The 23,062-nt window shown below is 54.4% G+C and overlaps 1 protein-coding gene across 1 annotated transcript in view; it reads right to left on the minus strand.

Annotated features, from left to right (window-relative positions):
- Window positions 1–15,529, minus strand: part of LOC138806779 (transcription factor ETV6-like) — a 101,362-nt gene extending 85,833 nt beyond the window's left edge. Inside the window, exon 1 of the mRNA XM_069992135.1 lies at window positions 15,365–15,529. Within this exon, the coding sequence (XP_069848236.1) occupies window positions 15,365–15,397 (33 nt within the window). The 5' untranslated portion in view covers window positions 15,398–15,529. The remainder of the gene's footprint in view (window positions 1–15,364) is intronic.
- Window positions 15,530–23,062: the final 7,533 nt, after the last annotated feature.

The following is a 23,062-nucleotide window of genomic DNA, read 5'->3' on the forward strand; positions in this document are numbered from 1 at the left end:
ACTCGTGCACTTAAATGGGATTTCTCACTCCAAACAAGGGAAAGCTATCTTGATTACAAAGACATGACCTGCACTGTATAAAAATCAAATCAACTCCTCCTCCTCATTGATTATAAATTGAGTCATGATAATAAAAGTTACCAAAAGTCTCCTTTCAGAAGGACATACTGGTTACCCAATGCCATGATTGTACCCATTTAGAATCCAGCTGACCAAAACATACAATAATCTCTAGTGGGCAGCAGCGCCAGATAATTCCATCCAGGGAAGGAGTACTTAAATAAAACCATGAACCTACAAAAGGAACAAGCCGAACCCGGCAACAAAGTGATCTGAGAAGAGACAGGTCTAGGGACAGATGTGGAGAAGTGGGTGATTTCAGCCAGAATAAGAGCTGGTGGTGAGCCAGGCCTCTTCTCAAGACCTCCCTTCAGTCTATTCATTGTGCTGAGAAGGTTTGGAGGCCAGGCAGGGCATGACGGAGGGCAGGGGTTCCTATTTGCAAAATACCAATGAATGCACAATGAGATGAAGGAGAAACAGAAAAGATTTGGTTATTAATGAAGAAATGAACCTCCTTAAGGTAGAAGGCTGGAAGGAGAGGACAAGGGAGAGCGGGGACTGAATGGTAAAGCTAATAATAGAGGAAGAAGAAAGGAAGTTTGCACCACAGGAGATAGAGGCAGAGGAAGAGCAGTGAGCCTGGGAATTGCATCGTGGGTAATTATCCTCTTGCACAAGCAGCAGCAGAGTCGGGGCCAAAAACGAAAGGGGGGGGTGGCGAGGAGAGAAAAGCAGAGGTTCACCCCTGTCCCTTCTCTCTCCCACAGCTTCTTCCCAAACCACTTGTAAGACAAGCTTGGAGACTGGCAGCTGCAGGCCTTGGCCAAAAGAACCTCACCACCATTTGTTTCCATGGCTGGTGTCCTGAACTGCCTGGGTATGGATTGGTGTGGGAGTTAAAGCAAAGTCTGGGAGAGGGAGCCCCACTATGGAAGCGTTATGTACGTGTCTGTGCCTGTACCTGTGTGTAGATACTAGGACCCCCATAATTCTCCTACAAAGGAGATCACAGGTGCCAGTGGCTCCTGCCTAAACTCAGGGGGCTGAGATCTGAGGATAACGGCTCAAAGCCAACCTGAGCAGAAAAGTCTGTGAGACTCTTTATCTTCAACAAAAAGCCAGAAGTGGTGCTGTGGCTCGAGGGCTAGAAGGCCAGCCTTGAGCACAAGAGCTCAGGGACAGTACATAGGACCCGAGTTCAAGCCCCAGGATGCAGAACAAGAAAAAGGAGGGGAGTGGGTAGTCCTGAAGTTTTAAGAACAACTTTTAAGCAACTTCGGATGAAAATAATTCTGGAGGGCTGGGAAGGTGGCTCAGTGGTAGAGCGCTTGCCTTGTATGCATGAGGCCCTGGGTTCGATTCCTCAGCACTACATAAGCAAAAAGAAAAAAGGCAGAAGTGGTGCTGTGGCTCAAATGGTAGAGCGCTAGCCTTGAGCTGAAGAGCTGAGGGACAGCGCCCAGGCTCAGAGTTCAGGCCCTACGACCTGACTCAAAAAAATAAATAAATAAAAATAAAATTCTGGAAAACTATCATAGAGTAGCAGAGATTCTAAGCTTTGTTGCTAGAACTCTGAGGATAACTCACCTCGAGACAAGATGGGGCTCACGACCGCTGGGCCCTCAGGTCCCTTTGGGTAAGGACCTGAGGGAACAAAGACAATCACACTGGGAGGGAGCCATACAGTCAGTGTTCCTCACAGGATACACTCACGGTGGCCATCTCCACCTTGGGAGCTTCATGAGTGTGACTTCACACTTACACATGCTCCCTGAGTGATCAAGATTGGGACCCCCGACAGCTCCTGGCATGCTGTACAGTGCATCCTTGCTGGAACCTTCAGACAGACCTCTGCCAGGAGAAGCTGGGGGGGGGGGGGAGGACCCACAGCCTCACCAACCACCTGCAGCTGAGGTCAGGTCAAGGGCAGCAGAGAGCGGGCAGTTACCGTGTAAGATTGGAAGACAGAGCCCCGAGCAGGTGGGCAGTTTGGGGAAAACTGTAAAAGACTCCTTGGCTGGGTTCTGGAAGTTGAATCTTTCCATGTAGAACATTGGATAGTCCTAGCAGCAATCAACAAGAACCTGGAGAAATGAGCCTCTGGGCTCGTGTGGAAGGCCCAAGAGCATCCAGTTGGATGGAAAATACCAGGCCTCTCCTGGTTATGTCTCACTTGTCATTGTAACCCCATTCTCCTGCACCGCCCCTGAACACAATGGCAGCCACAGGAAAGGCTTAGGAAATGGTCTTCAAGACCGGCGTGGCTCAGGTAGTAGAGTGCCTGCCTAGCAAGCATGAGATCCTGTGTTCAAATCTCAGGACCAACAACCCCCGCCCCCCCACCCAAAAAAAGAAGAATCAACATTTAATTATCCAGCTGGTAGAGTGCCAACGACTGTGGAAGGACCTCTTTCACTACCTTCATCCCTGGCTGGCTTCTGAGCCAGCCCTGCCTTTAGGTCAGCCTTTGAAGACCCACAGAACTCTTCATTTACTCCTCTTCCTCCCGGCAGTTTTATTTACTCTCCTCAGATTCCTGTCCCAGCAACTACCACCAAGACAAGCTGTGGTCCCCTCTCACAGTAATCCTTCCCTGCCTAATGTGGGACAGACAATAAAGAAATGAAGGCCCAGCCGGGCCAGCAAACTCATCCAGTCCAAGGATTAGGAGAGACACCTGTTCTTCACAGCAGCTGCTGAAGTAGTCAGAAGCATGACACCCTAGTAACAAAGTTCTCTCTGCTAAAGGCGCAGCACTGACAGGAGCAATAAACCAGTCTCCAGTTACATCACCTGAACGTGAAAACAAGTTCAAGACCAGCCTTGCTGAACTTGAGAACTCTAATACTGCTCTGATGATGGAGGCAGCGCCTGCTAGCTGATTATACAAATCTTCTATGGCATGAATGCTACAAGCAGCCGCTGTATACACAGGGTGTAAGGAAATGGCTTCATGCACTTCACCGGACACGTACCCCATGGCTGACCAAGTTCCCCTCTATTGAAGCCATTTTAAAAAACAGCTGAAAATTGCCCAGTCCAGAGCACAGACACCAACACGGGAACAAATAAGCAACATTCTAAAATGACCTTTTCACTCCACTCAGCACTGGACACACAGACAGACACAAGGACAGATGCACACACATGTGCACCCCCCCCCCATGACAAGCATCAACACTGCCCAGTCTAGAGCTCCAGTACTAACACAGGAACAAATAAACGTTCTAAATTGTCTTCTCAATCCACTCAGCATTGGACACATGGATGCATGCGTGCACATGTGCACGTTTGTGCGCGCGCGCGCGCGCGCGCGCGCACACACACACACACACACACACACACACACACACACGACCAGCACCAACTCTCCAAGTAAACTACTTCATCACTGCAATACGTACGTATTACCTTTTCAGACCAGACCAGGAGACATTCTTGGAAACAGCTTGTTAACAGCCCCTGGCTTGCTGTTGAATCCGTTTATAGTCTATCAGGAAGACAGCCCTCCAAGGAGACGCATTTTACATCTCTACATAATACCGCCTTGCCTCAATAAGGCTGGGTTCTGTGCAAACCTTCCCTCTACGCTAGAGAACAATTTGGCTATAATTTCTATCACATACTCTCCCATGAGCATGCAGTACATACGCACATATGCAAACAATCACAAACCCTTGGAATAAAAGCAGAGTGGGGCCCAAGAAAGGGCAGCCATGTCACCTGGTCCTGATGGCCATAAGGACTCCGTCAGCTACCTTCCCAACTCTCCTCTCCAGAACCGACCTATTCTAACCTCCAGTGCAGGCTCTAAGGTGTGGGCTTTCAATGTCTGCACGAGGGAACTTTTCTCCTTGGCCCACTGAAGCTGCTTTCCAGGTGTGGGGCACGATGAAATCTCTTGGTGTACCTTGATATGCAGCCCTCAATACACACAATCACCATTTTCCCCAAGCCTAACATTTGCCTGGGGACACTAGGACCAGCTGAAAGGTGACCAGGACCTGGCACAACAGATGCCCCTGAGGTACCAGGCATGGTCCAGTGTGCCGCCAGACCCTCTCCCAAAGAATCACCATCTCATCCACCAACCCACTAGATTAGCAGGGGGCCCCTAATAATGTAAAACTCTAAGAGGAATCAGAGAGGTCAGCTTGGGGCGCAATGCTGTGAGGTGAATCCCTTCCGACACCATTTGGTGCCGTGCCCAGCCATCCCCTACTATGCCCAGAGAGGCCCATTTGCAGGCCATCCTGAAACATGCCCGGTAAAAGACAGGCATGCTGTGAACTTGCACTCTGCCCTATAACCTAGATTTAAGCCAGGCATGGGGAACTGTGGGTGTGGCAGCGTGCTGTGGGGTGCTGCCGAGGGTTGTATTCCCTCCATGGTCAATCTTTTAAGACCACAGAAGAAAAGGGATTGTCCATACCCCATCTTTCCTTCAAGGCAGCCTCCTCAACGCTGGGCCAGCCAGACACACATGTCACCCTGCTTGCGTCCAGAAGCTGTTCAGCTGTTTCACCGAGAATTTCAAGACCAAGCCTCAGGAAAGGTAGCTAATGTTTACATACTTACACCTTCTGGCTTTGCTGGGGTAAAAAAGCCCTACACTGGAGTGGGCCTGTCTCACCTGCAGTTTTTTGGGGGGGTAGGGGGAGAATCCTGGGGCTTGAACTCAAGGCCTGGGCACTGTCCTTGAGCTTTTCTGTTCAAGCCTAATGATCTGCCACTTGAGCCACAGTTTCACTTTTGGCTTTCTGGTGGTTACTTAAGAGTTCAGAATCTCCCAGCCTTTCCTGCCCAGGCTGGCTTTGAACCATAATCCTTAGACTTCAGCTTCCTGAGTAGCTGGGATGACAGGTGTGAGCCACTGACATCTGGCATTCCCCTAGCAAGTATGCTGCCTAGAAGATAATTAATAAGCTGACCACGCTGGTAGGCTGCTCGCTGTTCAGCTTCTGGGGGTAGGCAGCTTGGGGAGGCTAGAGGACCAGGAAGGGCTGACATGCGAACATATGTCCCAGCGGAGACAAGGAGCCAACACCCAGGCCCTCTCAGAGCATGCTGGGAACCTCGGAGCACACTTGGAAGGCAGGATGGCCCATCACTCCAGCAGTCCTGCGCTGGCTCCCATGGTGTCCAGCGTCCTGTCACCTACAGCTGACCTCAGCCCACAGAGCCTGGCCCCTACTTACTAACTCCCAGCCCTGCCTAGAGCAGAGCTGAGGACAAAGAAAGCAGAGCAGGAATCTAGCAAGGGAGCCTTTGTTCCTCTGGTTCTCAGGGGGAAACCTGCTTACTTTTCTTTCTCTCACCCAGCAGCCCTGTCAGCAGACTTGGGAAGGAAGCACATGGGACAAAGTCAAAGGAGAGAGGTTGGCCGCTTTCCAGGGGGTTTTAGGTGTACTCAACGGAATCAGGCCCCGTTGGTGTCAAAGTTGGGGAATGGAGGAAGCATACCCAGACCTGGGACGCGGTCCAAAACCCCCCAGATTTTTTTCCTCAACAATAGCTCTCCCACTCTGAAAGAATACGGATCAAATGGTATCAAGTAGTAACCCCTGCCCATCCCGGCCACTACCCGGAGGGTCACCAAGACCCACTAGGGCAGAAGAGCTTGGATCTCCACAGTGTAAGACACTAGCCCAGAGAACTCACAATGCAGGTTGTTTTTTTTAAATGTCCCAGGCCACAAGTCAAAGTGGGGAGAAAAAATACCAAGGATCCAATCCCACTTTCCCTAAACCCGCCATGCCAATGCCACGGCAGGAGCTTAAAGAGGAGTACACAGAGGTCTAAAGAGTAGAACTCACCTTTGTCCCTCTGGGAGCCTGCCCTGTGATCACAGATCAAACCATGGAAATAATTCGCTGGACCATACAGAAGCTCGGCAGACTAGGGACTATGGTTTGTTCTGGCAAGAGTCTGACTTGAGGGCCAAAAACAGTCAGATGGAAGAGGAAGACGAATGGTACAGGACAACAAAGCATTATGAAAGAAGTTATTCCTCCTAGGGACGTTCCTAAACCTCTTCAGGCTCCTGCTGCCCCGGCTTAGGCATGAGCTGAGCAAAACAAATGGATGGATGGCTTCACTCTAGTTTCTGATGCTGTGTGGATCTGCGCAAGTACCAGCAATCAGGCGTACTTCCCTGGGCTTGACTATTCTTCTCCAGGAACCCCACACAGGACCACACCTGCCACAAGGCCCCCACCGGCAGCTGTGAGGATGCTGGGCTGTCCCTCTTCTCACCTCCAGACCCTCTGGACTAGGGAGTAAGGAGGGAGAAGCCTCTGAGACAAACAAGCTGCTTTCTGGGGCTTGCACTTTTTTTTTTTCTAATTACAAGGTTGATTTTTATCTGCAGCTCATTTCTTCCAGGAAATACTCAGCTTCCTCATGTAGGAGAGCTGTGAGCGATGCAAGGATCAAGTGACCTCACACACAGACCGTCTTTGGGAGGATAATGACACCGCGGGTCACAGACCGTGCAGCAGCAGCCCTACGCCTTTCTTCATCTGCTGCTCCCACAGGTCATGGGTGGGAAAGGAGCAGGGAACGTTCTCCTCAGAGGACACGGCATATGCAGGTGAGAAGTGAGGGTGTCTTCAGATGACAATGAATGGGAATACTGCTACTGAACCCCCCTTCCAAGCTCTCCCCAAATCAAGAGTTCCCTCATAGCCCAAGGTAACAAGCTCAGCTTCCTCTAACTCTTCCATGCAATTACACTCCCCGAGGGCTACTCCTCCAGCTTATGAAACCAGAAATGCACCACCCCAAAGCCCCAGCGTCTGTTCTGCGGTCAGACAGAGATGGGATCCTGGAAATGCAGACAGACTGGGGAGCCTGTGCCATCTTTCAAGCCTCGCCCCAGTCCCAAAGAATGAGCAACTGTACGAACAGGAAGTGGGATACTGAATGCTGGGCGAGAACGCGGCCCTCGGGGACACAGGGATTTTCCTTGGCTTTTGTCTTGGGTTCAGAACCATACAGCTAGTTTTCCCCTAAACTCCCTGCAAGACTCCCTGAAAGGCATGGGCTCCCCTGGCTCATCTCTCTTGTAGCGGAGACCTGGGTTCAGTTGAAGGTGGTGAAGCAGGAGCTACTCTGAGTCCCGTGGGAAGTTCTGTGGGACGGGGACAGGAGTGCCAGGCTGGGCATCGGCCAACCCGGGAGGCCAGGACACCAGCCCTCAAGAGGACAAGGTGTCCAGGTCCACAAGCTGAGCAAGAGATACACAAAAGAACTTTGATTAGCAGCGTAAGGCACCGTTAACAGGCAATTGCAGGTGTTCACAGCTCTGAGCCGAGCAGGATTGGACCCCCTTCAGGCACCGAAAGTTCATGGTTAGGTGACCTGGACAAGTTCAAGTCCAAGCTCCAGGCCTTCCCGGGTCTGTGCCTAAGCTCCTGCCCTGGGTGTCCTCCGGGGTCAGTGGACCCTTCTCTTCTTCTCCACTACCCCTCCCCCCAAAGTGAACTCACAAGGAAGTGCCGGGGAACCTTGGAGGACAATAGCATGCAAATCTGAACCTGAGGCAGGCAGGGAGTCACCCAGCAGGGAGCATGTCCTTTCTGGGTCATTCAGGAAGTGAGGTCTGTTTCCTGGTGGCTAGCTTTCACACCTGATGGGAAGACTCACTTCTCAGCAGAGGGAAAGGCCTGAGGAGGCTGCAGACCCCTTCCTTCAATTCAACCCCTTCCTCACCTGGTGAAGGGGAGTGGACTTCAATAAACTGAGGGGACTTTTAAAACTCAACGTTTTAATGCCAGTCCTATTGTGGTTGGAGATCTTTCCAAAATACACTGCATTCTCTTCTCACTTCTTAACGCTCGTAAACCTGGAAGCCATGACTGCAAACATTAATATCACCAGCATTCTGTGGCGTCTGCGGCGCCCTGAGGAGGGATTTAACACTAGAAATGAGTCCTGGCCGGAGAGCCAGGCCGTATAAACTGTGTTTTCTTTTCCCTTCCTTTTTGGTGGTACTGGAGCTTGAACACGGGGCCTTATGGTTGCTAGGAAGGCACCCAGCACCTGAGCTACACCCTAGCCTTCTTGCTTTATTTTTCAGGTAGAGTTTGTGTAGCTGGGATTACAGATGTGTACCACCATGCCCAGATTAGTTGTTAGCAGGCTGGCTCCAAACTGTCATCTGCCCCATCTCCAGATCACACAAGTAACTGGGATTACAGGCGTGCACCACCATATCACTATGCAGTTGTATGGCGTTAGAGGGCATGAACAGGACACTTGGTTCTCACTCTGGTCCTCTCTAAGGGGTGAGGGGGGCCCTGGATAGGAACCTGCTTCTTACTCTGGCTTTGCCATGATTAACAATGTGAGCTTAGTCAAACTATTTATACACCACAGGACTGTTTCCTTGCCTGTCTCAAGGAAAGTTTGGACTGTGCTTTCAAAATGCCTTTGAACACACCTATAAACAACCTGTTATCTATCAATTACCTACTATCTCTAGCCTTCCCAAAACCTCCTCTAAAAAATTTCTGTCAACACTTCAAAATCAGAAGAAACGTATGAAGTCAGACGGCCAAAAGCTGTCTTCATTCAAGTACAATTAAAAGAACAAAGCCATGATAAGCAGGTAATCACAAAAGAAAAAAAATTAATGTTCAAGAAAAAAAATTAATGTCCGAATACCTACAAACACTTAAGTAAATTTCCAGAAGTCACAGTACTAAAGACACAAATGGGACAAATGACAGGTGCTTTTTAAGAGATTATTGTTCATGGGTTGAGCAGAAAATTTTTTCTAAAAAAGTTGTGTAAGTACAAGGAACAGAAGAGTAGTGATGATGGCAGGGCAGGCCTGCCGGGCTAAAGACAGCCTGAACACAGCCGTGGAAGACATCCATCCATGCATCCATCCATCTAGACATCCGTCCTTCCATCCTTAACCAAACTGCTGTGGGTCACTGGAGGGGGATAAAAACAGATGAAAAAAATTTAAAAAAAGGAGAAAAGTTTTGAGCAGAGTGAGAGTGAAGCAGGGCAGATCACTAAACGGGCATTGCCAAGGCTTGGTGGTACCGTGTGGCCATCTCCGCTGCCTGTGCCCAGCAGGCTCTGTCTGCCTCAGCTTACCCAGCAGCCCCCCCAGACGCTGCATCTCCTCACTTTCTTCCTTCATAAAAAGGGCTGTAGCCCTTGACAGACTCTGGTTCCCACAGTCCTGCACACAAGCCCACCCACATTCCGTAGCCTCCCCGGGCTTTGTAAAATGGGGAGGAAACTGCATCCCAGACAGAACCAGGACAGTGAATGACATTCTGCAGATAAAAGACCAACAGCACAAAGACACTAGTGACAACGAAGGGGGAGGGGCGCCCAGAAGAAGAGGAAGAGGAGGAAAAAGAGGAAGAGGAAGAGGAGGAAAAAGAGGAAGAGGAAGAAGGGGAAAAAGAGGAAGAAGGAAGTCGAGGAAGGAAGAGGGAAAGGAGAAGAAAGAACCTGGTAAATTACAAATCACTGTGCAGTTGTGAACTAGGAGCAGATACTCCAATGACACAGGATTTATGAACCCCAGGGGTCCCGTTTCCAGTTTTAAGGAGAAGCAGGGTGGCTCCAGGCACTTGGGCCCACTCTTGTTTATACACTAAGCCCCTCCTCCCAGCCACTGGCACAAGACCCAGCTACAGGGGATATTTTCACCCAGATGAAAGCGCCACCTGGTAAATCTGCATCAAGTCACAGATCTGAGATAGGTCTCACTGAAGGCTGCGTTACAGGTGCATAAGCGTTTCCACCTAACAGAGAGGCCAGGCAACGCCACTCACCAAGCCCGCTCACCCCTGGTGCCCCGCACAGAATCTCTTTATAGTCTGGTTCCTGTAGGCCCAGAAAAATCAATAAAAATGTGTTAGCTTTTTAATAGGCTATAATTCGAACTTCTCACCGATTTAGTAGCTCTTCTCTCCCCAGATACTAGGTCTAGGGGTGACAAACAAGACTTCAAGCGGGACCCCGGTGGGCATGAGAACCCAGAAAAACTCACAACCCCACTCAATCACCACCCAGAGGCTGATTCCTTCCACACACCCAAGGAGAAACACTCCTTTCCCTGCATGAAAACGAGTCCAGTGCTGTTCAAAAAGTGGATTTCACTGGGGAAAATGCCTCTTGCATACCTCACCCCCAGGGGCTTCCTCTGACAAGGGTCCCTGAGCAAAGGGCAGGCTTTAAATCTGGGTAATAAAATGAGACTGCTCCCCAAGTGACCCCAGCCACCCCCCCCTGCCCTGCCCTTCCTCGCTGGGGATAAAGGCCTGGTGAGTCTCAGTGCTTCCTGCTTCCTGGCTTGCCGTGTTCACCCCTTGCCTTACCTACCCTGAGGAGGGGACTTCCAGAACCGTCTTGGACCGGCTGCCAGGTCTGTGGCTTTAGCTGATAAACAAATGGGCTTGGCTAACCTTGGGTAACAGCTGGAGGAGAGGCAAGAATTCCTCAGAGGGGAGCTGATGGCAAGAACCAGTGCCGTCAGCCTGAGGCAGACCTCACTACAAAAATATTGCTGCAAGCCAGGCAAGGTGGCTCATGCCTGCAATCCAGGCTAACTCAGAAGGCTGAATTCGGGATGACTCAAGTTCAAGGCCAGACCTCATCTCACCCAATGGTTCAAAGCTGGGCAGGGTGGTAACTGCTGGTCATCCCAGCTGTGTGGGAGACTGATCTGGAGGAACAAGGTTCCAGGCCAGCCTGGATGAAGAAGGTTCCAAGACCTCCTTTCAACAGAAGAAGCTAGGCCAGCAGGAGGGAAAGGGTGTTATGGGGGAAGGATGCAAATAAAAGGGGTCCTGGGGGCATGGTTCAAGTGAGCCCCTGCTGAGTTCAAACACCACTGTTGTACAGTAACTAAAATATTGCTGCAAACCGAGGTTCCAATCCAAGTCCACCAGGCTCTCTGGCCTCATCCCTGCCTCCTACCCCTTCCTCTTCCCACACCTGTTGAGACCCTCCTGGCTTGAAGCCCCCACCACCTTCCCTGGTACATCCCTGGGGGCCCTGGGAGCAGCTGGCTAGAGATTAAAATGACCACGCTAGGAAGTACCAGGGATAAGGCCTATTGTATCGAGTTTCCCTGGCCTTTTATAGATGCTCCGTGAACCATAGATGTGACCTGGTGGCTAGAGACGCTGCAGGCCGGGGCATCTGGTTGAGCACCCACGGCCAGAGCAACACTTAGCTCTGGAACCCCATCTGTGAAAATGGAGTCCCACGCTCTCCCAACACTGAATGTCTGAGCATCCTATGATGCTACACCATGGGGAAAACCAGAACTCAAAGGCCCATGCTGCTGACCCTCACACCCATGACCGCTTAGGAACTGTGCTCTGTTTCTTAAGAGACAAAAGGAGAATTTTACCAAAATATTACAATGTTATATCAAAAGTTCCATTGCTCAAATCAGGCACTGGTGGCAAATGCCTGCAATCCCAGCTACTCAGGAGGCTGAGATCTGAGGATCGTGGTTTGGAGGCAGCCAGGCAGGAAAGTCAGTGAGACTCTTATCTCTAATTAATCAGCCAAAAGCTGAAAGTGGAGCTGTGGCTCCAGTGGCAGAGCATCGGCCTTGAGCAGAAAAAGCTAAGGGAGAGCTTGAGGTTCTGAGTTCAAGCTCCAGTACTGGTACAAAAAAAAAAAGAATCCTACCACTAGTAATCTTTGGATAGATACCTAGGGAAGAGGGCTCCAGCCCTGCTCAAGGCGCTTGGTTCCTGAAGGGACATAAGGACCCCGAGCAGAGATGGCAGTCTCCTCTTCCATACCTCATGTGCAAGAACTCTGGACCAGCTGCCAGGAGGAGAATAGGACACAGGACCACACCAAGCCAAGGAGCCCGAGACCCGGCTGGAACAATCCAGGTGGCCAGTGTCTTGGTGAGCAACAACTTCTTAAAAAAAAAAAAAAAGTATTTCAGGCTAGTCACTAGTGGCTTGTGCCTGCAAACCGAGCTACTCAGGAGGCTGAGATCAGAGGATCACAGTTCAAAGCCAGCCCAGGAAGCAAAGTCTTAATTACAATTGACCACTCAAACAAAACAAAACAAAACAAAAACAGAAATAGAGCAGTAGCTCAAAGTGGTAGAGCACTATCCTTAAGCCAAAAGAACTTAGGGACAGCCCCTAGATGGACCAGGAAAAAAAAGAAAAGGACTTCATTCAGGGAGGAAAGTTGGCTGATAAGGAGGCAGGAAAAGGGCCAGGGCACTTGTTTATTGGCTAATTTCTGTATCCCAGCCCCCAGGAGGGCATGCGGTGACCCAGTCCACCACCACTTGGCTGAATTAAAACTGAACAGGTGACTTGAACTTCTTCCTTCTTCCTGGGACCAGAACAGGACTCTGAGAAAACATCTGACTTTATTTTATAGAGCAAGTTGATCCTGGTGCTATAGCTAAACACCCCTTAGGATCAGGAACTGGGGGAGAGGAGAGGAGGTCACGCTGGGCATCACGGAGAACACCCAAGATCAGGAACTAGGCTGGGTGACCTTGAACTGGGTGGAGGCAGGCTGGGTGACCTTGGGCTGGGCAGCGCCTGGGCACCGGGAAGAATATCTGACTTTAACTTCCCCAGGAAATGGAAGAATCACTTAGGAAGAGCAAAGAAGTAACAACAGCCCCCTCCAAAGGGGGCTAGACCCATTCAAAAACTTTCACCTTAGAAACCTGCTCCAATCAGAAACCAGCCTCTTCTAGCAGAAAACCCAGGTCAGAAGTAAACAAAGCACTTCCCTGACAGCCTTGGGCTGGGCTGGTAGGCCAGAGCTCCCACCCACCGTGGTTAGGGACTTATCATGTGCACCCCCACCCCCAAGGGGAAGGGTCTGGGAGTAGATGGGGAGGAGGAGACCGTGCAGCATCAACCTGCCCATCCACCTTCTCTACTCCACAGAAAGCGGATTCTTGGGACTCTAGAAGCCAGAAACCTGCTTCTGGCTCATGACAATTTTTTTTTTTCCTCCCAGCACCCTAAATGAAATGCAGGGTAAGTAGAAGCATCCAACTAGATAATATGTAAAGGCTGGGAGTGCAGCTCAGTGGTAGAACACTGGCCTAGCATGCCCAAGGCCCAGGGTTCCAGCCGCAGCACAGACATAAAAAAGAAAACAAGGGCTGGAAAGGTGGCTGGCTAAGTGTTAGAGCGCTTGCTTTGCCTGCATGAGGCCTTGGGTTGATTCCTCGGCACCACATAAGCAGTGCTCGTGAGTACTAGCCTTGAGCTGAAGAACTGAGGGACAGCACCTCAGGTCCAGAGTTCAGACCCCATGACTGGACCAAAAAAAAAAAAACAAAAACAAAAACACAAAAGACTGAGAAGCAATTAGGGGAGAATAATGATGTACAAACAGAAGATGCAATTCCTGTATCCCATTTAAGAAAGTTTGGCTGAAGGTGGGATGATTTGCCCGTGGTCTATGTAAGGAAAGGGACGGGTACTCTCTGCTCTTTCCAGTTCCAATAAGGCTCTAGAAACATGCTATTTCATTACCCACCCCTCCACCCCTCCTCAACACCCCCCCCCCCCCGCCCGGCACACATGTACAAGGCTCACCAGAAGAGTGGGGTGTGGCACACCTGAGGCCACAGGGACACACTACTCTCTGGTCCTCACACTACTCTCTGCCTCACACGTACGGCAGCATCTCTGGTCTGGGTTTTTCCTGGTGGCAAGTTTACTACCGCTGAACCAAATGCACTTAGTTCACTGATTTGATACCCTTGGATTTAGTGACCTGTTTTTCGGATGAAATATCAAATAAATGAGATTATCTATATCAAAAGATTTCCCCCAACTCCATGCAGAACCTAACTTATATTACAAAACAAACTGCCTTTGAAACATCCAACAACACAAAAGTTTTCCCCACCTCTCCTCCTGATCTGTTCAGACCCAGGAGCTGGTGCTTTAGTAAAAGCAAAAACAAAGGAACCCAAGCCACCTTTGGTGGGGTTTACCAGAGGCACTCTGCAAGCCAAGCCCAACTCCCAGATAAGAAAGCTCTGCTTCTAGTGGTAAAGATATAGTAAGCGGCAGGGCCAGGTGGCTCACGCCTGTAATCCTAGCTACTCAGGAGGCTGAGATCCGAGGATCGTGATTCAAAGTCAGCCAGCCAGGCAGGAAAAGTCTGTGAGACTCTTACCTCCAACTGACCACCCAAAAGCCAGAAGTACAGCTGTGACTCAAGTGGTAGGGCCCCTTCAGCGAGCCAAGAAGCTCAGAAACAATGCCCAGGCCCTGAGTTCAAGGCCCAGGACCAACCAGCTACAAAAAGGAGAAAGCCCAATAACCAAGTCTGATAAAAACAAAAACTGCCCAACAGAGACCCCAGCTCAACAAGTGTTAAAACAGGAAGTGTTTCCCCAACTCCCCACGGACCAAGAAAACGGCCTCCGTTGTTTCTTCAGCAGGCATTCAATTTAAACAGGCCGAGTGGAAACCAGACTTCTGCAGGGCCAGCGTCTGACCCGGACGATGTGCTGACCGGATCGGTGCGGGGAGAGCGAATGGCCAGGATGACGTTCTGACCAGATCCGTGCGGGGCCAGCGTCTGATGGGATCCGTGCGGGGGGCCACGAGCGACACAACCGGGGAGGTGGGCAAACAAGTCAGCCCAGGGCAGCAAACTCTGCCAGGACGATCTAGAAGCACCGACCTTCGGCCTCCCCCCCCCCGGGGGACACCCGCAGGCGTTACCGCGCACACAGACACAGGGCACGCGCGTCGTGTGCGTGCCATCCACACGCGCACACTGTATGCCGCACGCGTGTTGCACGCCTCGTGGGCGCTCCCCGCATCCCGTGTGCATCACACCCCCCTCGTGGGTCGCGTGCAGCGCGCACACGCCGTCACGTGTGTTGCGGGCGCCGTCCGTGTTACGTGTGCAGCCCCTGCGCACGGCCCGCGCCGTCACGCGTGGAGGAGCTACTTCTGTCCCCCCCTCCCCGCGGCGCGGGAGTCCTCCGCCTCCACCCCGCACAACTTTCTCACGCACGGAGGTAAAACCCACCACTCAGCAACTTTGTCCGCCCGTGGCGCCATCCCCAGGCGGGGAGGGGGGGGGGAGTGACCCCGCGGAGCTCACGACGCGGGGGGGGAGTGCGGGGGGAACCCCACGGGGGTAGCCGTAGCCGCCCCGCGCGCCCCGCAAGTCCGCGATCAGGAGGCGGGGGGGGGGGGTGGAGGGCGGCCCCGCCTTGAGTCCCGGGACCTGAGCCCCGCGCCGCCCGCCGCCTCGCCCCGCCCCGCAGCCCGCGCCGCCCCGCCGCCCCTACCTTGATGCCGCACGGGGCCGGCGTCTCCGACATGTCTCCGGCGGGCTCCGGAAGTTCCCGGCTCCTCCGCGCTCCGCTCCCGGCCGCGGGCGGCGGGCGCCCGAGCTAAGAAGTTTCCGCCGGCATCGCCGCGGGCGGCCGCCGGGGTGCGGGGCGGGCGCGGGGCGCGGGGCAGCGCGGGGCGCGGGCCGTGGAAGCCGGCGGCGCGGGCGCGGGGCGCGGAACGCGGGGCGCAGCGCCGGCCTCCGTCTCCTCCCACCGCGGCGGGCGCCCCGCCCTCGCTCGCTCTCCTCTCCGTCCCCTCCCTCGCTCTCTTTCTCTCTCCCTCTCTCTTGGCTTCCTCTCCCCCCCCGCCCCCTGCTTTCGCTCTCTTCCCGTCGTCCGACTTCTCCTTCCCGGAAGGGAAACCGAAAGCTCGGCCGCGCCGCCCGCACCGCGACCCGGGGAGTTTGGGGCCGGGACTGACGCGACTTCCCGGCCCGGGCTCGGCCTCTTAAAGGCGCCGCCAGGAAGCGCGGCTCGGGTTCCCGCGACCGGCGGGGCGGGGCGGGGCGGGCGTGAGGACTGGGGTGGAGCTTGCGGGCGGGGCGGGGCGTGAGGGCCGGGGGCGGGGCGTGAGGGCAGGGGGTGGAGCTTGCAGGCAGGGCGGGGCGTGAGGGCCGGGGGATGGTGCTTGCGGGAGGGCGGAGCGGGCGTTAGGGCCAGGGGTGGAACATGAGGACGGGGCGGGGCGTGAGGGCTGGGGGTGGAGCTTGAGGGTGGGCGTGGTGGGTGTGAGGGATGGGGGTGGAGCCTGAGAGGCATGAGGGACGGGGGCGGGGCGAGAGAAAGGGCGGGGCGTGAAGGGTGAGCCTGAGAGGCGTGAAGGGCGGGGAGGGGCTTCGTGGGCCGGGGAAGGGGTCGGAGGAGCGAGAGGACCTGGTGCGAAGCCCGAGTGGCGTCAGGGTAGGGGACGGGACGTGATGACCGGGGGTGGGGCCTGAGAGTGGGCGCGGCGGGCTAGTGAGGTGGAGCCTAAGGGACGCGAGTGCCGGGGCGGGGCCAGATGGGCAGGGGTAAGGCAGGGGCGGGACCAAAGTTCCGGGTGTGGGGCCTGAGAGGCGAGAGGGGTGGGGATGGGGCCTGAGGCAAAGAGAAGGGGCCTAAGGGTCGTGACGCCCGGCTGTGGAGTGTGGGCGTGGCCTGAGGGTCGGGGGCGGAGCCTAAGATGCGAAGGTGGGGCCTGGGGGTCGGGAATAGGACTTGACCTGGGGCGGGACCTGAGGGCCGGTGGGCGTGGCCTGTGGCAGGGGCGGGGCTGGCCTCCGAGGGCGCCGAGTGCCGCCCGCGGGAGAACTCAGTCCTCGAACGCCGCTGGCGACCTAGAGTCAGTTTGTTAGACGGAGCCTCCCAGTCCGCGCCTGGGCCCGTGCCTTGGGCGCCGGGGCGAGGGCTCCGGGACGAGGGCCCGGGCCCAGCAGCAACAGCGGCCTTTGTCCGCCCCGTTCTCCCGCAGGAAGCGCGGCCAGGATTACCGCGGGCCCGGAAGCGGGGCGAGCGCTCGGGCGCGACGCGGAGACAAAGCCGGCGCTGCGGGCGGGGACGGTTTCCCCCAACACGCGCGATAAAGGGGCGGGGCCTCGGGTGGGCGGGGCCCGCGGAGGAAGGGGGCGGAGCCCTCAAGGGGTGACAGGGTGGGGCGGGGCCTACGGGAGGAGGAGGCGTGCGGGGGCGAGGTGGGCCCCCATGTTCTCCCCCCTTCCTGTCCCCCACCCGTCGCGGAGGGCGCCCCGTCCTGGGTCCTGCGCGGTGGCGCGGGAATGACCGGGGTTGGCTCGAGGCCCCAGGGCCTGCAAGCGCGCTGCCAGGGTCCGACCCGGGTGTTACCGCGTGTTACCGGCACGGGGTGCACGGGGTCCGTGAGACGCGGTGTGGCCCCCACGTCTCAGGCTCACGTCCCGCGTGACCCCCCCTTGATTTCTTCCGACCTGCCTGCGTGCCCGGACGGCCGGCTTTGAAGACTCCGCTCACCCCGAGGGGGTCGGCGGGGTCACCCCTCGGGGTCAGGGGTCACCCCCGGGCCCCCCGATTTGCTTCTCCCTGACCCCCTGAGTCCTGAGCCTCGCTGCTCCCTTAGCTTCGTGGTCTCTGCGCTCGGGAACGGGAGGGACGGCCGTTCCCACACTCCTCACCCCGACGCCCCGGACCCCACACACACCCTGAGCCCCCGACGCCCTGACTCCCAGATCCCCTGACACCCCGGACCCACCGATGCCCCAACACCCCGGCTCCCCACATCCTGGCCCCTCCCGACGCTCTGAACTCCCAGATTCCTCCGCCCCCACGATGCCCCACACCCCCACACCCCGACACCCAGACCCCACCGATGCCCTCACACCCCGACACCCTGTCCCCCCCGACTCCAAGATCCCCCGGTTCTCCCAACGCCCTGGATTCCCACACCCCGACGCCCTGGACCCCCACACGCCGACGCCCTGGACCCTACACCCCGTCATACCCAATGCCCTGGACTCCCAGAAACACCGGCCACACCCTGAACTCCACCACACCCTGAACCCCCCCCCCCGACGGCCCGGAACCCCCCCCACACACACACACAGAAATTCTGGGCACTCTGGCCCCACCCCTGCCTGGCCCAGGCCTCTCCCCACACAACCCACCTCGGCCCCTCCCCTCAGGCCCCGCCCAGGCCCCGCCCCTGCCACCCCAGGCCCCGCCCCTGCCACCCCAGGCCCCGCCCCTGCCACCCCAGGCCCCGCCCCTGCCACCACCTCAGGCCCCGCCCCTGCCGCCCCAGGCCCCGCCCCTGCCGCCCCAGGCCCCGCCCCTGCCGCCCCAGGCCCCGCCCCCAGCCCGGCCATTTCAATTCCTGTGCTGTCTAGTTTTTTATTCGTGAAATACCGTGGTGGCCGTAACCATGATCCGTGATCGTTCGCACCCTTCCTCAGCACCGCGTTCCGGGCAGTACTGCCTGCCGTGCGTGTTGGGGAGTTTACCCCAGCGCAGCCCTTCCCTCCTCCGTGTGCACCGCGCCCGCGCCGCGCAGGTGCGGCGCAGGTGCACAGGTGTGGGGTGTTCGCAAGGCCTCTCTCCGCTGGTTACCCTCTCGAGAGCCCCAGGGAGTCCGCTGCCTCCACACGCGGCTGACCTTGTCCCCTGTCCTGCCCACATCCCTGCCAGAGCCGAGCTGTGTGCAGTCCGGGGACAGAGGAGCGAGATTTGCCAGAGAAGGCCTGACCCGCGGCCAGCCCGCATGGCTGAGTGCATGGCTGGCCCGCAAGGCAGAGTGCCTATGGTGGAGTGCCTGGCGGAGTGCGTGCATGGCTAAGTACATGGCCGAGTGCGTGCATGGCGGAGTGCGTGGTGCAACACTTAGAAGCAGAAGTCAGGTGCTGGTGGCTCCCGCCTGTCATCCCAGCTACTCAGGAGGCTGAGATCTGAGGATCTTGGTTCAAAGCCATCCTGGGCAGGAAAGTCCGTGAGACTCTGATTTCCAATGAACCACTAGAAGGCCAGAAGTGGCACTGTGGCTCAAGGGGTAGAGCACCAGCCTTGAGTGAAAGAGCTCAGGGACAGCGCTGGGGCCCTGAGTTCAAGACCCACGATTAGGAAAAACAAAAACAACACAACAACAAACTGAGAGGCAGGAGAGTCTGCTGGTGCTCCTCCAACCCAGCCCAGGAGAAACAGGCCAGAAGCAGGGTCGGCTGCAGAGTACGGTGCACTGCTATACAGTCATGGAACTTGAGGTCCCCAAATAACTTAAAAACCCAATCACACTTCATGTCCACACGGGGCAGCTGCGGAGCAAGCCAGGCCAGCGGGGGCCATGTGCCTGGCTTGTGTGAGGACACACGTAAGATAAAGAAGAGCTCACGACTTAGATTTACTGTCATTATCACACCTGATGGAGCCTACCCAGAGCTGGGACAACCAGCCTGGCTGGGGGTGGGGGTTCTTGTTACTTTCTGTGCTTTTCAGTGAGGTCTACATTTGCACAAGATTAAGCAAGTGTCTGCCCTTCAGGTTCCTGGGTGGTTTCTCTCCGTCTGATTCTTGATCACGATTGAAAACTGGAAGGTCTGCGGTGGCAGTGGCCAGGGCAGAGCAGGACGATGCAATGGATACTGCTCCGGGTTCCTGCAGCCCCTGCCTGCCTGGGCCAAGTCACTGTATCCTCCTGCCCGAGGACCCTCCTCCGCCCCCCCCACCCCCACCCTTCGTGGTGTCTGGCCCTCCATGAGCTTGATTCTGAGAGGGAAGCCAATTTGGAAGCCCAACAGACAATCTGCGGAAATTCCGGTGAAAGCAGGAAGGACGGGGTGACAGCCTCAATGAGATAATTTAAAGAATGACCCAGGAGGTGAGAGTGGGAAGTCATTAGTGGGAGGAAGAGGGAGGCCAGGCCTGTGTGAGGACAAGACCAGAAGGAGAAGCATCTGCAGAGGTCCGAGGTCAGGGGAGGAGAGCCAATGAGAGAACGGAACGGAGATGCCAAAGTAAAATGCATCCCCCAAACATTAGAAATAACAGGAGATTTCCTTTACAAGATTTATATGTGTCTGTGTTTGTTTCTATATTTATGTGCCTGTCCTGGGGCTTGAACTCAGGGCCTGGGTGCTCTTCTGAGCTTTTTTCCTTCAAGGCTGGTGCTCTACCACCTGAGCCACTGCTGTACTTCTAGCTTTTAGGTGGTTAGTCGAGATGAGTCTCTTAGGCTTTTCCTGCCCAAGCTAGCTTTGAACCATGATCCTCAGATCTCAGCCTCAGTGGCTTTTTATGGACCGTCCTTCTAGCTGTGTGATTGTGTTGAATTTGTACTTGGTGTGGGTTTTCTCTTCTTCCAAAAAAAACAGTTTTCTGGTTTTTTTCACATCATACATTCTGGCAATTTCAGGAGAGCAAGAATGGATAGAAGTAGGTCTTGGGCCTTTGGTCACCTAATTGATTGTGTTTGACTCAGCTGGCCCCATACCTTATTTGGAACTTCCCAATGATTCATTTGGAAATGAACAGGAAGTGAGTCTAGATTATCTGTGAATTACTATAGTCAAATGATGTTTACCCACTGTGTGAAAGAGTGTGTGCTCCTTTTCAGACATAATGGAAGCTATGGCCTGGAACCTTCCATGTATTTGCACACAGGAATGCAATTTGAGGAGGTTCCTGGGTTTTTTCTAACTAATCTATGGATCGTGGTTTCGAACCCTACTTTACAAACTTCCTGTTTGTTACACCTGGCTCTCCACCCTTCCATTTCCTCTCTGAACTTCCTAAGGAATTCCAGCATTGTTTCCTTCCTGGTTTGGGGTGTTTTTTTTTTTCTTTCACATTTTTAATCAGCAAAGTCCAGTGCTCCTGGAAGGAAACTTGAGAGACAGATTGTGCCTCTCATTTCCTTCCTCCCATTTCGTCCACTAGGAAACTCGCCTTGTTTGTGGTTGGACGTGATGTGCGTTGCCCTTCTCCAGCACAGGAGCCCCGTCCAACGGTGCACATGCCCCTGATGTACCCCCTTGGGGTCCAGTCTGGCTCTGCCCCCAGGGGCGTTGTGAAATGGACCCTACCCTTGCATTCCAGCAGAGAGAACATCAAAAAATACATTTCGAGGTAAATGAATGAAGTTGCTTTGTTAACAACACACAGAAGCCGGTGAAGAGCAAAAGCATGAGCTTGTAGTATTTTATTTATTTATTTATTTTAATAAAGAGAGTCCCCTAGGCCTCCTGAGAAGGTGGCACTTGCCCCCTGTGGCTAAAAGATAAGCGAATGTTTGTTATGCTGTTTTCCTGGGAGAGTCATGTGTGGCCTCCCCCCACCCCCCTTCTTGTGGCAGGGAAGGATGGATGCGGCTTAGGAAGTCAGCAACAATGTAGAGGAGTCCGGTGGGTGGGAAAGAGGGGTCCGAGAAGGTGGAGGGGAGCAGGGCAGGGCAGGTGTAGGCCGGGCTTTGTGGCCAGGCTGGGAGCACACGGAGATCTCAGATTCATTCCGCAGGTCTGCTCTTCACGCACCCAGCCTCACCCATGGTTCTGCGTGGGTTTTGTGGCTTCTAAGCATGTCCAGGAGGCACAGACCCCACACGGCCCTCTGTGTGTCCCGTCATTCCCACCGGTGAATTCCTGTGAGTGCAGGGGAAAGGACACCGCTGCCCCTGATCACCAGAGGGGAGGGGTAGGGCTGCCCACTCCCACCTCCCCCCCTGCTCAGCTCACAGCACCCACCCTTCCTGCCTGACCCCCAGTGAAGGGTACTGTGCACAGCACCCAGGTTGTGACAGTACCTGTTTTCTGAATAGGTAAAACTCCTAAGAGTAGCACCTGCTGTACATGTCAACGATTTGATAAATGAATGTGTAACACACTTAGAATAGTGGCTGGCCCATAATGTATGCCATATAGGTGCCGGTTTTATTATTTATTCTAAGTAAGATGGGGGAAGGCACATCACCATCTGATGGGTACCCAGGGATTTAGGGCTCACGTTCCAAGAAACAGAGACTAGACCAGGCACATATGTCGTGGGGCTTGAACTCTGGACCTGGGCACTGTCCCTGAGCTCTTCAGCTCCGCTGTACCACCTGAGCCACAGCTCTACTTCCGGTTTTCTGGTGCTTCATTGGAGATCAGAATCTCATGGACTTCCCTGCCTGGGTTGGCTTTGAACCGTGATCCTCAGATCTCAGCCTCCCAAGGAGCTGGGATGACAGGTGTGAGTACCAGTGGGTCTGCATCCTCGACCCCGCCCCGTGCCCTCTGCCGCTGGGTCCAGGACTCACAATCCCATCCACCAGGTTTGGCTCCATTCTCATTCACTCTGCCAACCTAGCAAAACTGAGTCTTAGTTCCACCGTGGCTCTGCCTGGTGGAAAAACCTAGGCTGGGCACTTTAAATATGAATGTTCTCAACACAGCTCCTCTGGAGGAGTTTGCAGACGGGGTCGAGTGGGATTGCACATAGAAACCGACTCACCAGTCCCAGTGAAATGATCTGATCTGGCCTTGTACCGCAGCAGAGTTCTGCTCACAGGTCACATTCTCAGCAACTTGCAACCCGGGGACAGTAAGTGCTGTTGTCTCAGCAAAGTTCCAATCCTGACACAAATGGGAGGGAGAGAGGGAGGTGTGGGAAAGAGAAAGGAAAAAAGAAATGAAAAGAACCAGGCTCTTTTAGACTCACGCCTGAAATTGTAGCTACTCAGGACTCAGGAGGCTGAGATCTGGAGGATCATGGTTCAAAGCCAGCCTGGGCAGGAAAGTCTGTGAGACTCTTAGCTCTAATAAACTACTCAGAAAAAGCCAGAGGTGGAGCTGTGGCTCAAGTGGGAAAGTGCTAGCCTTGAGCAGAAGAAGCTCAGGGACAGCACCAGGAACCTGAGTTCAAGCCTCAAGACCAGGGAAAAGAAAAGAAAAGAAAAAAGGAAGAAGGGAAGAAAGGGAAGGAAGAAGGAAATTAGGATGTGAAGAAAGGAAAGAGGAAAGGAAAAGGAAGAGAAAGGAAAGGAAAAAAGAAAAGAGGGAACAAACAGGAGAGAGGAAGGAGGAAGACAGGACATTTTTATGTTCTCAATGACGTACGTAGACTTTCAATTTCTGGACAGAACGGATGTCCAGCGGGACTTTGTTTCTGAGGCACTTTCTGAGGATGACAGATGCCCATTGCCAACCCCCACAGCTGATGCCCACAGAGCCCATGTGT

This window comes from Dipodomys merriami, unplaced genomic scaffold, assembly GCF_024711535.1.
Source record: "Dipodomys merriami isolate MVZ:Mamm:240054 unplaced genomic scaffold, mDipMer1.0.p SCAF_408, whole genome shotgun sequence".
Taxonomy (NCBI): Eukaryota; Metazoa; Chordata; class Mammalia; order Rodentia; family Heteromyidae; genus Dipodomys; species Dipodomys merriami.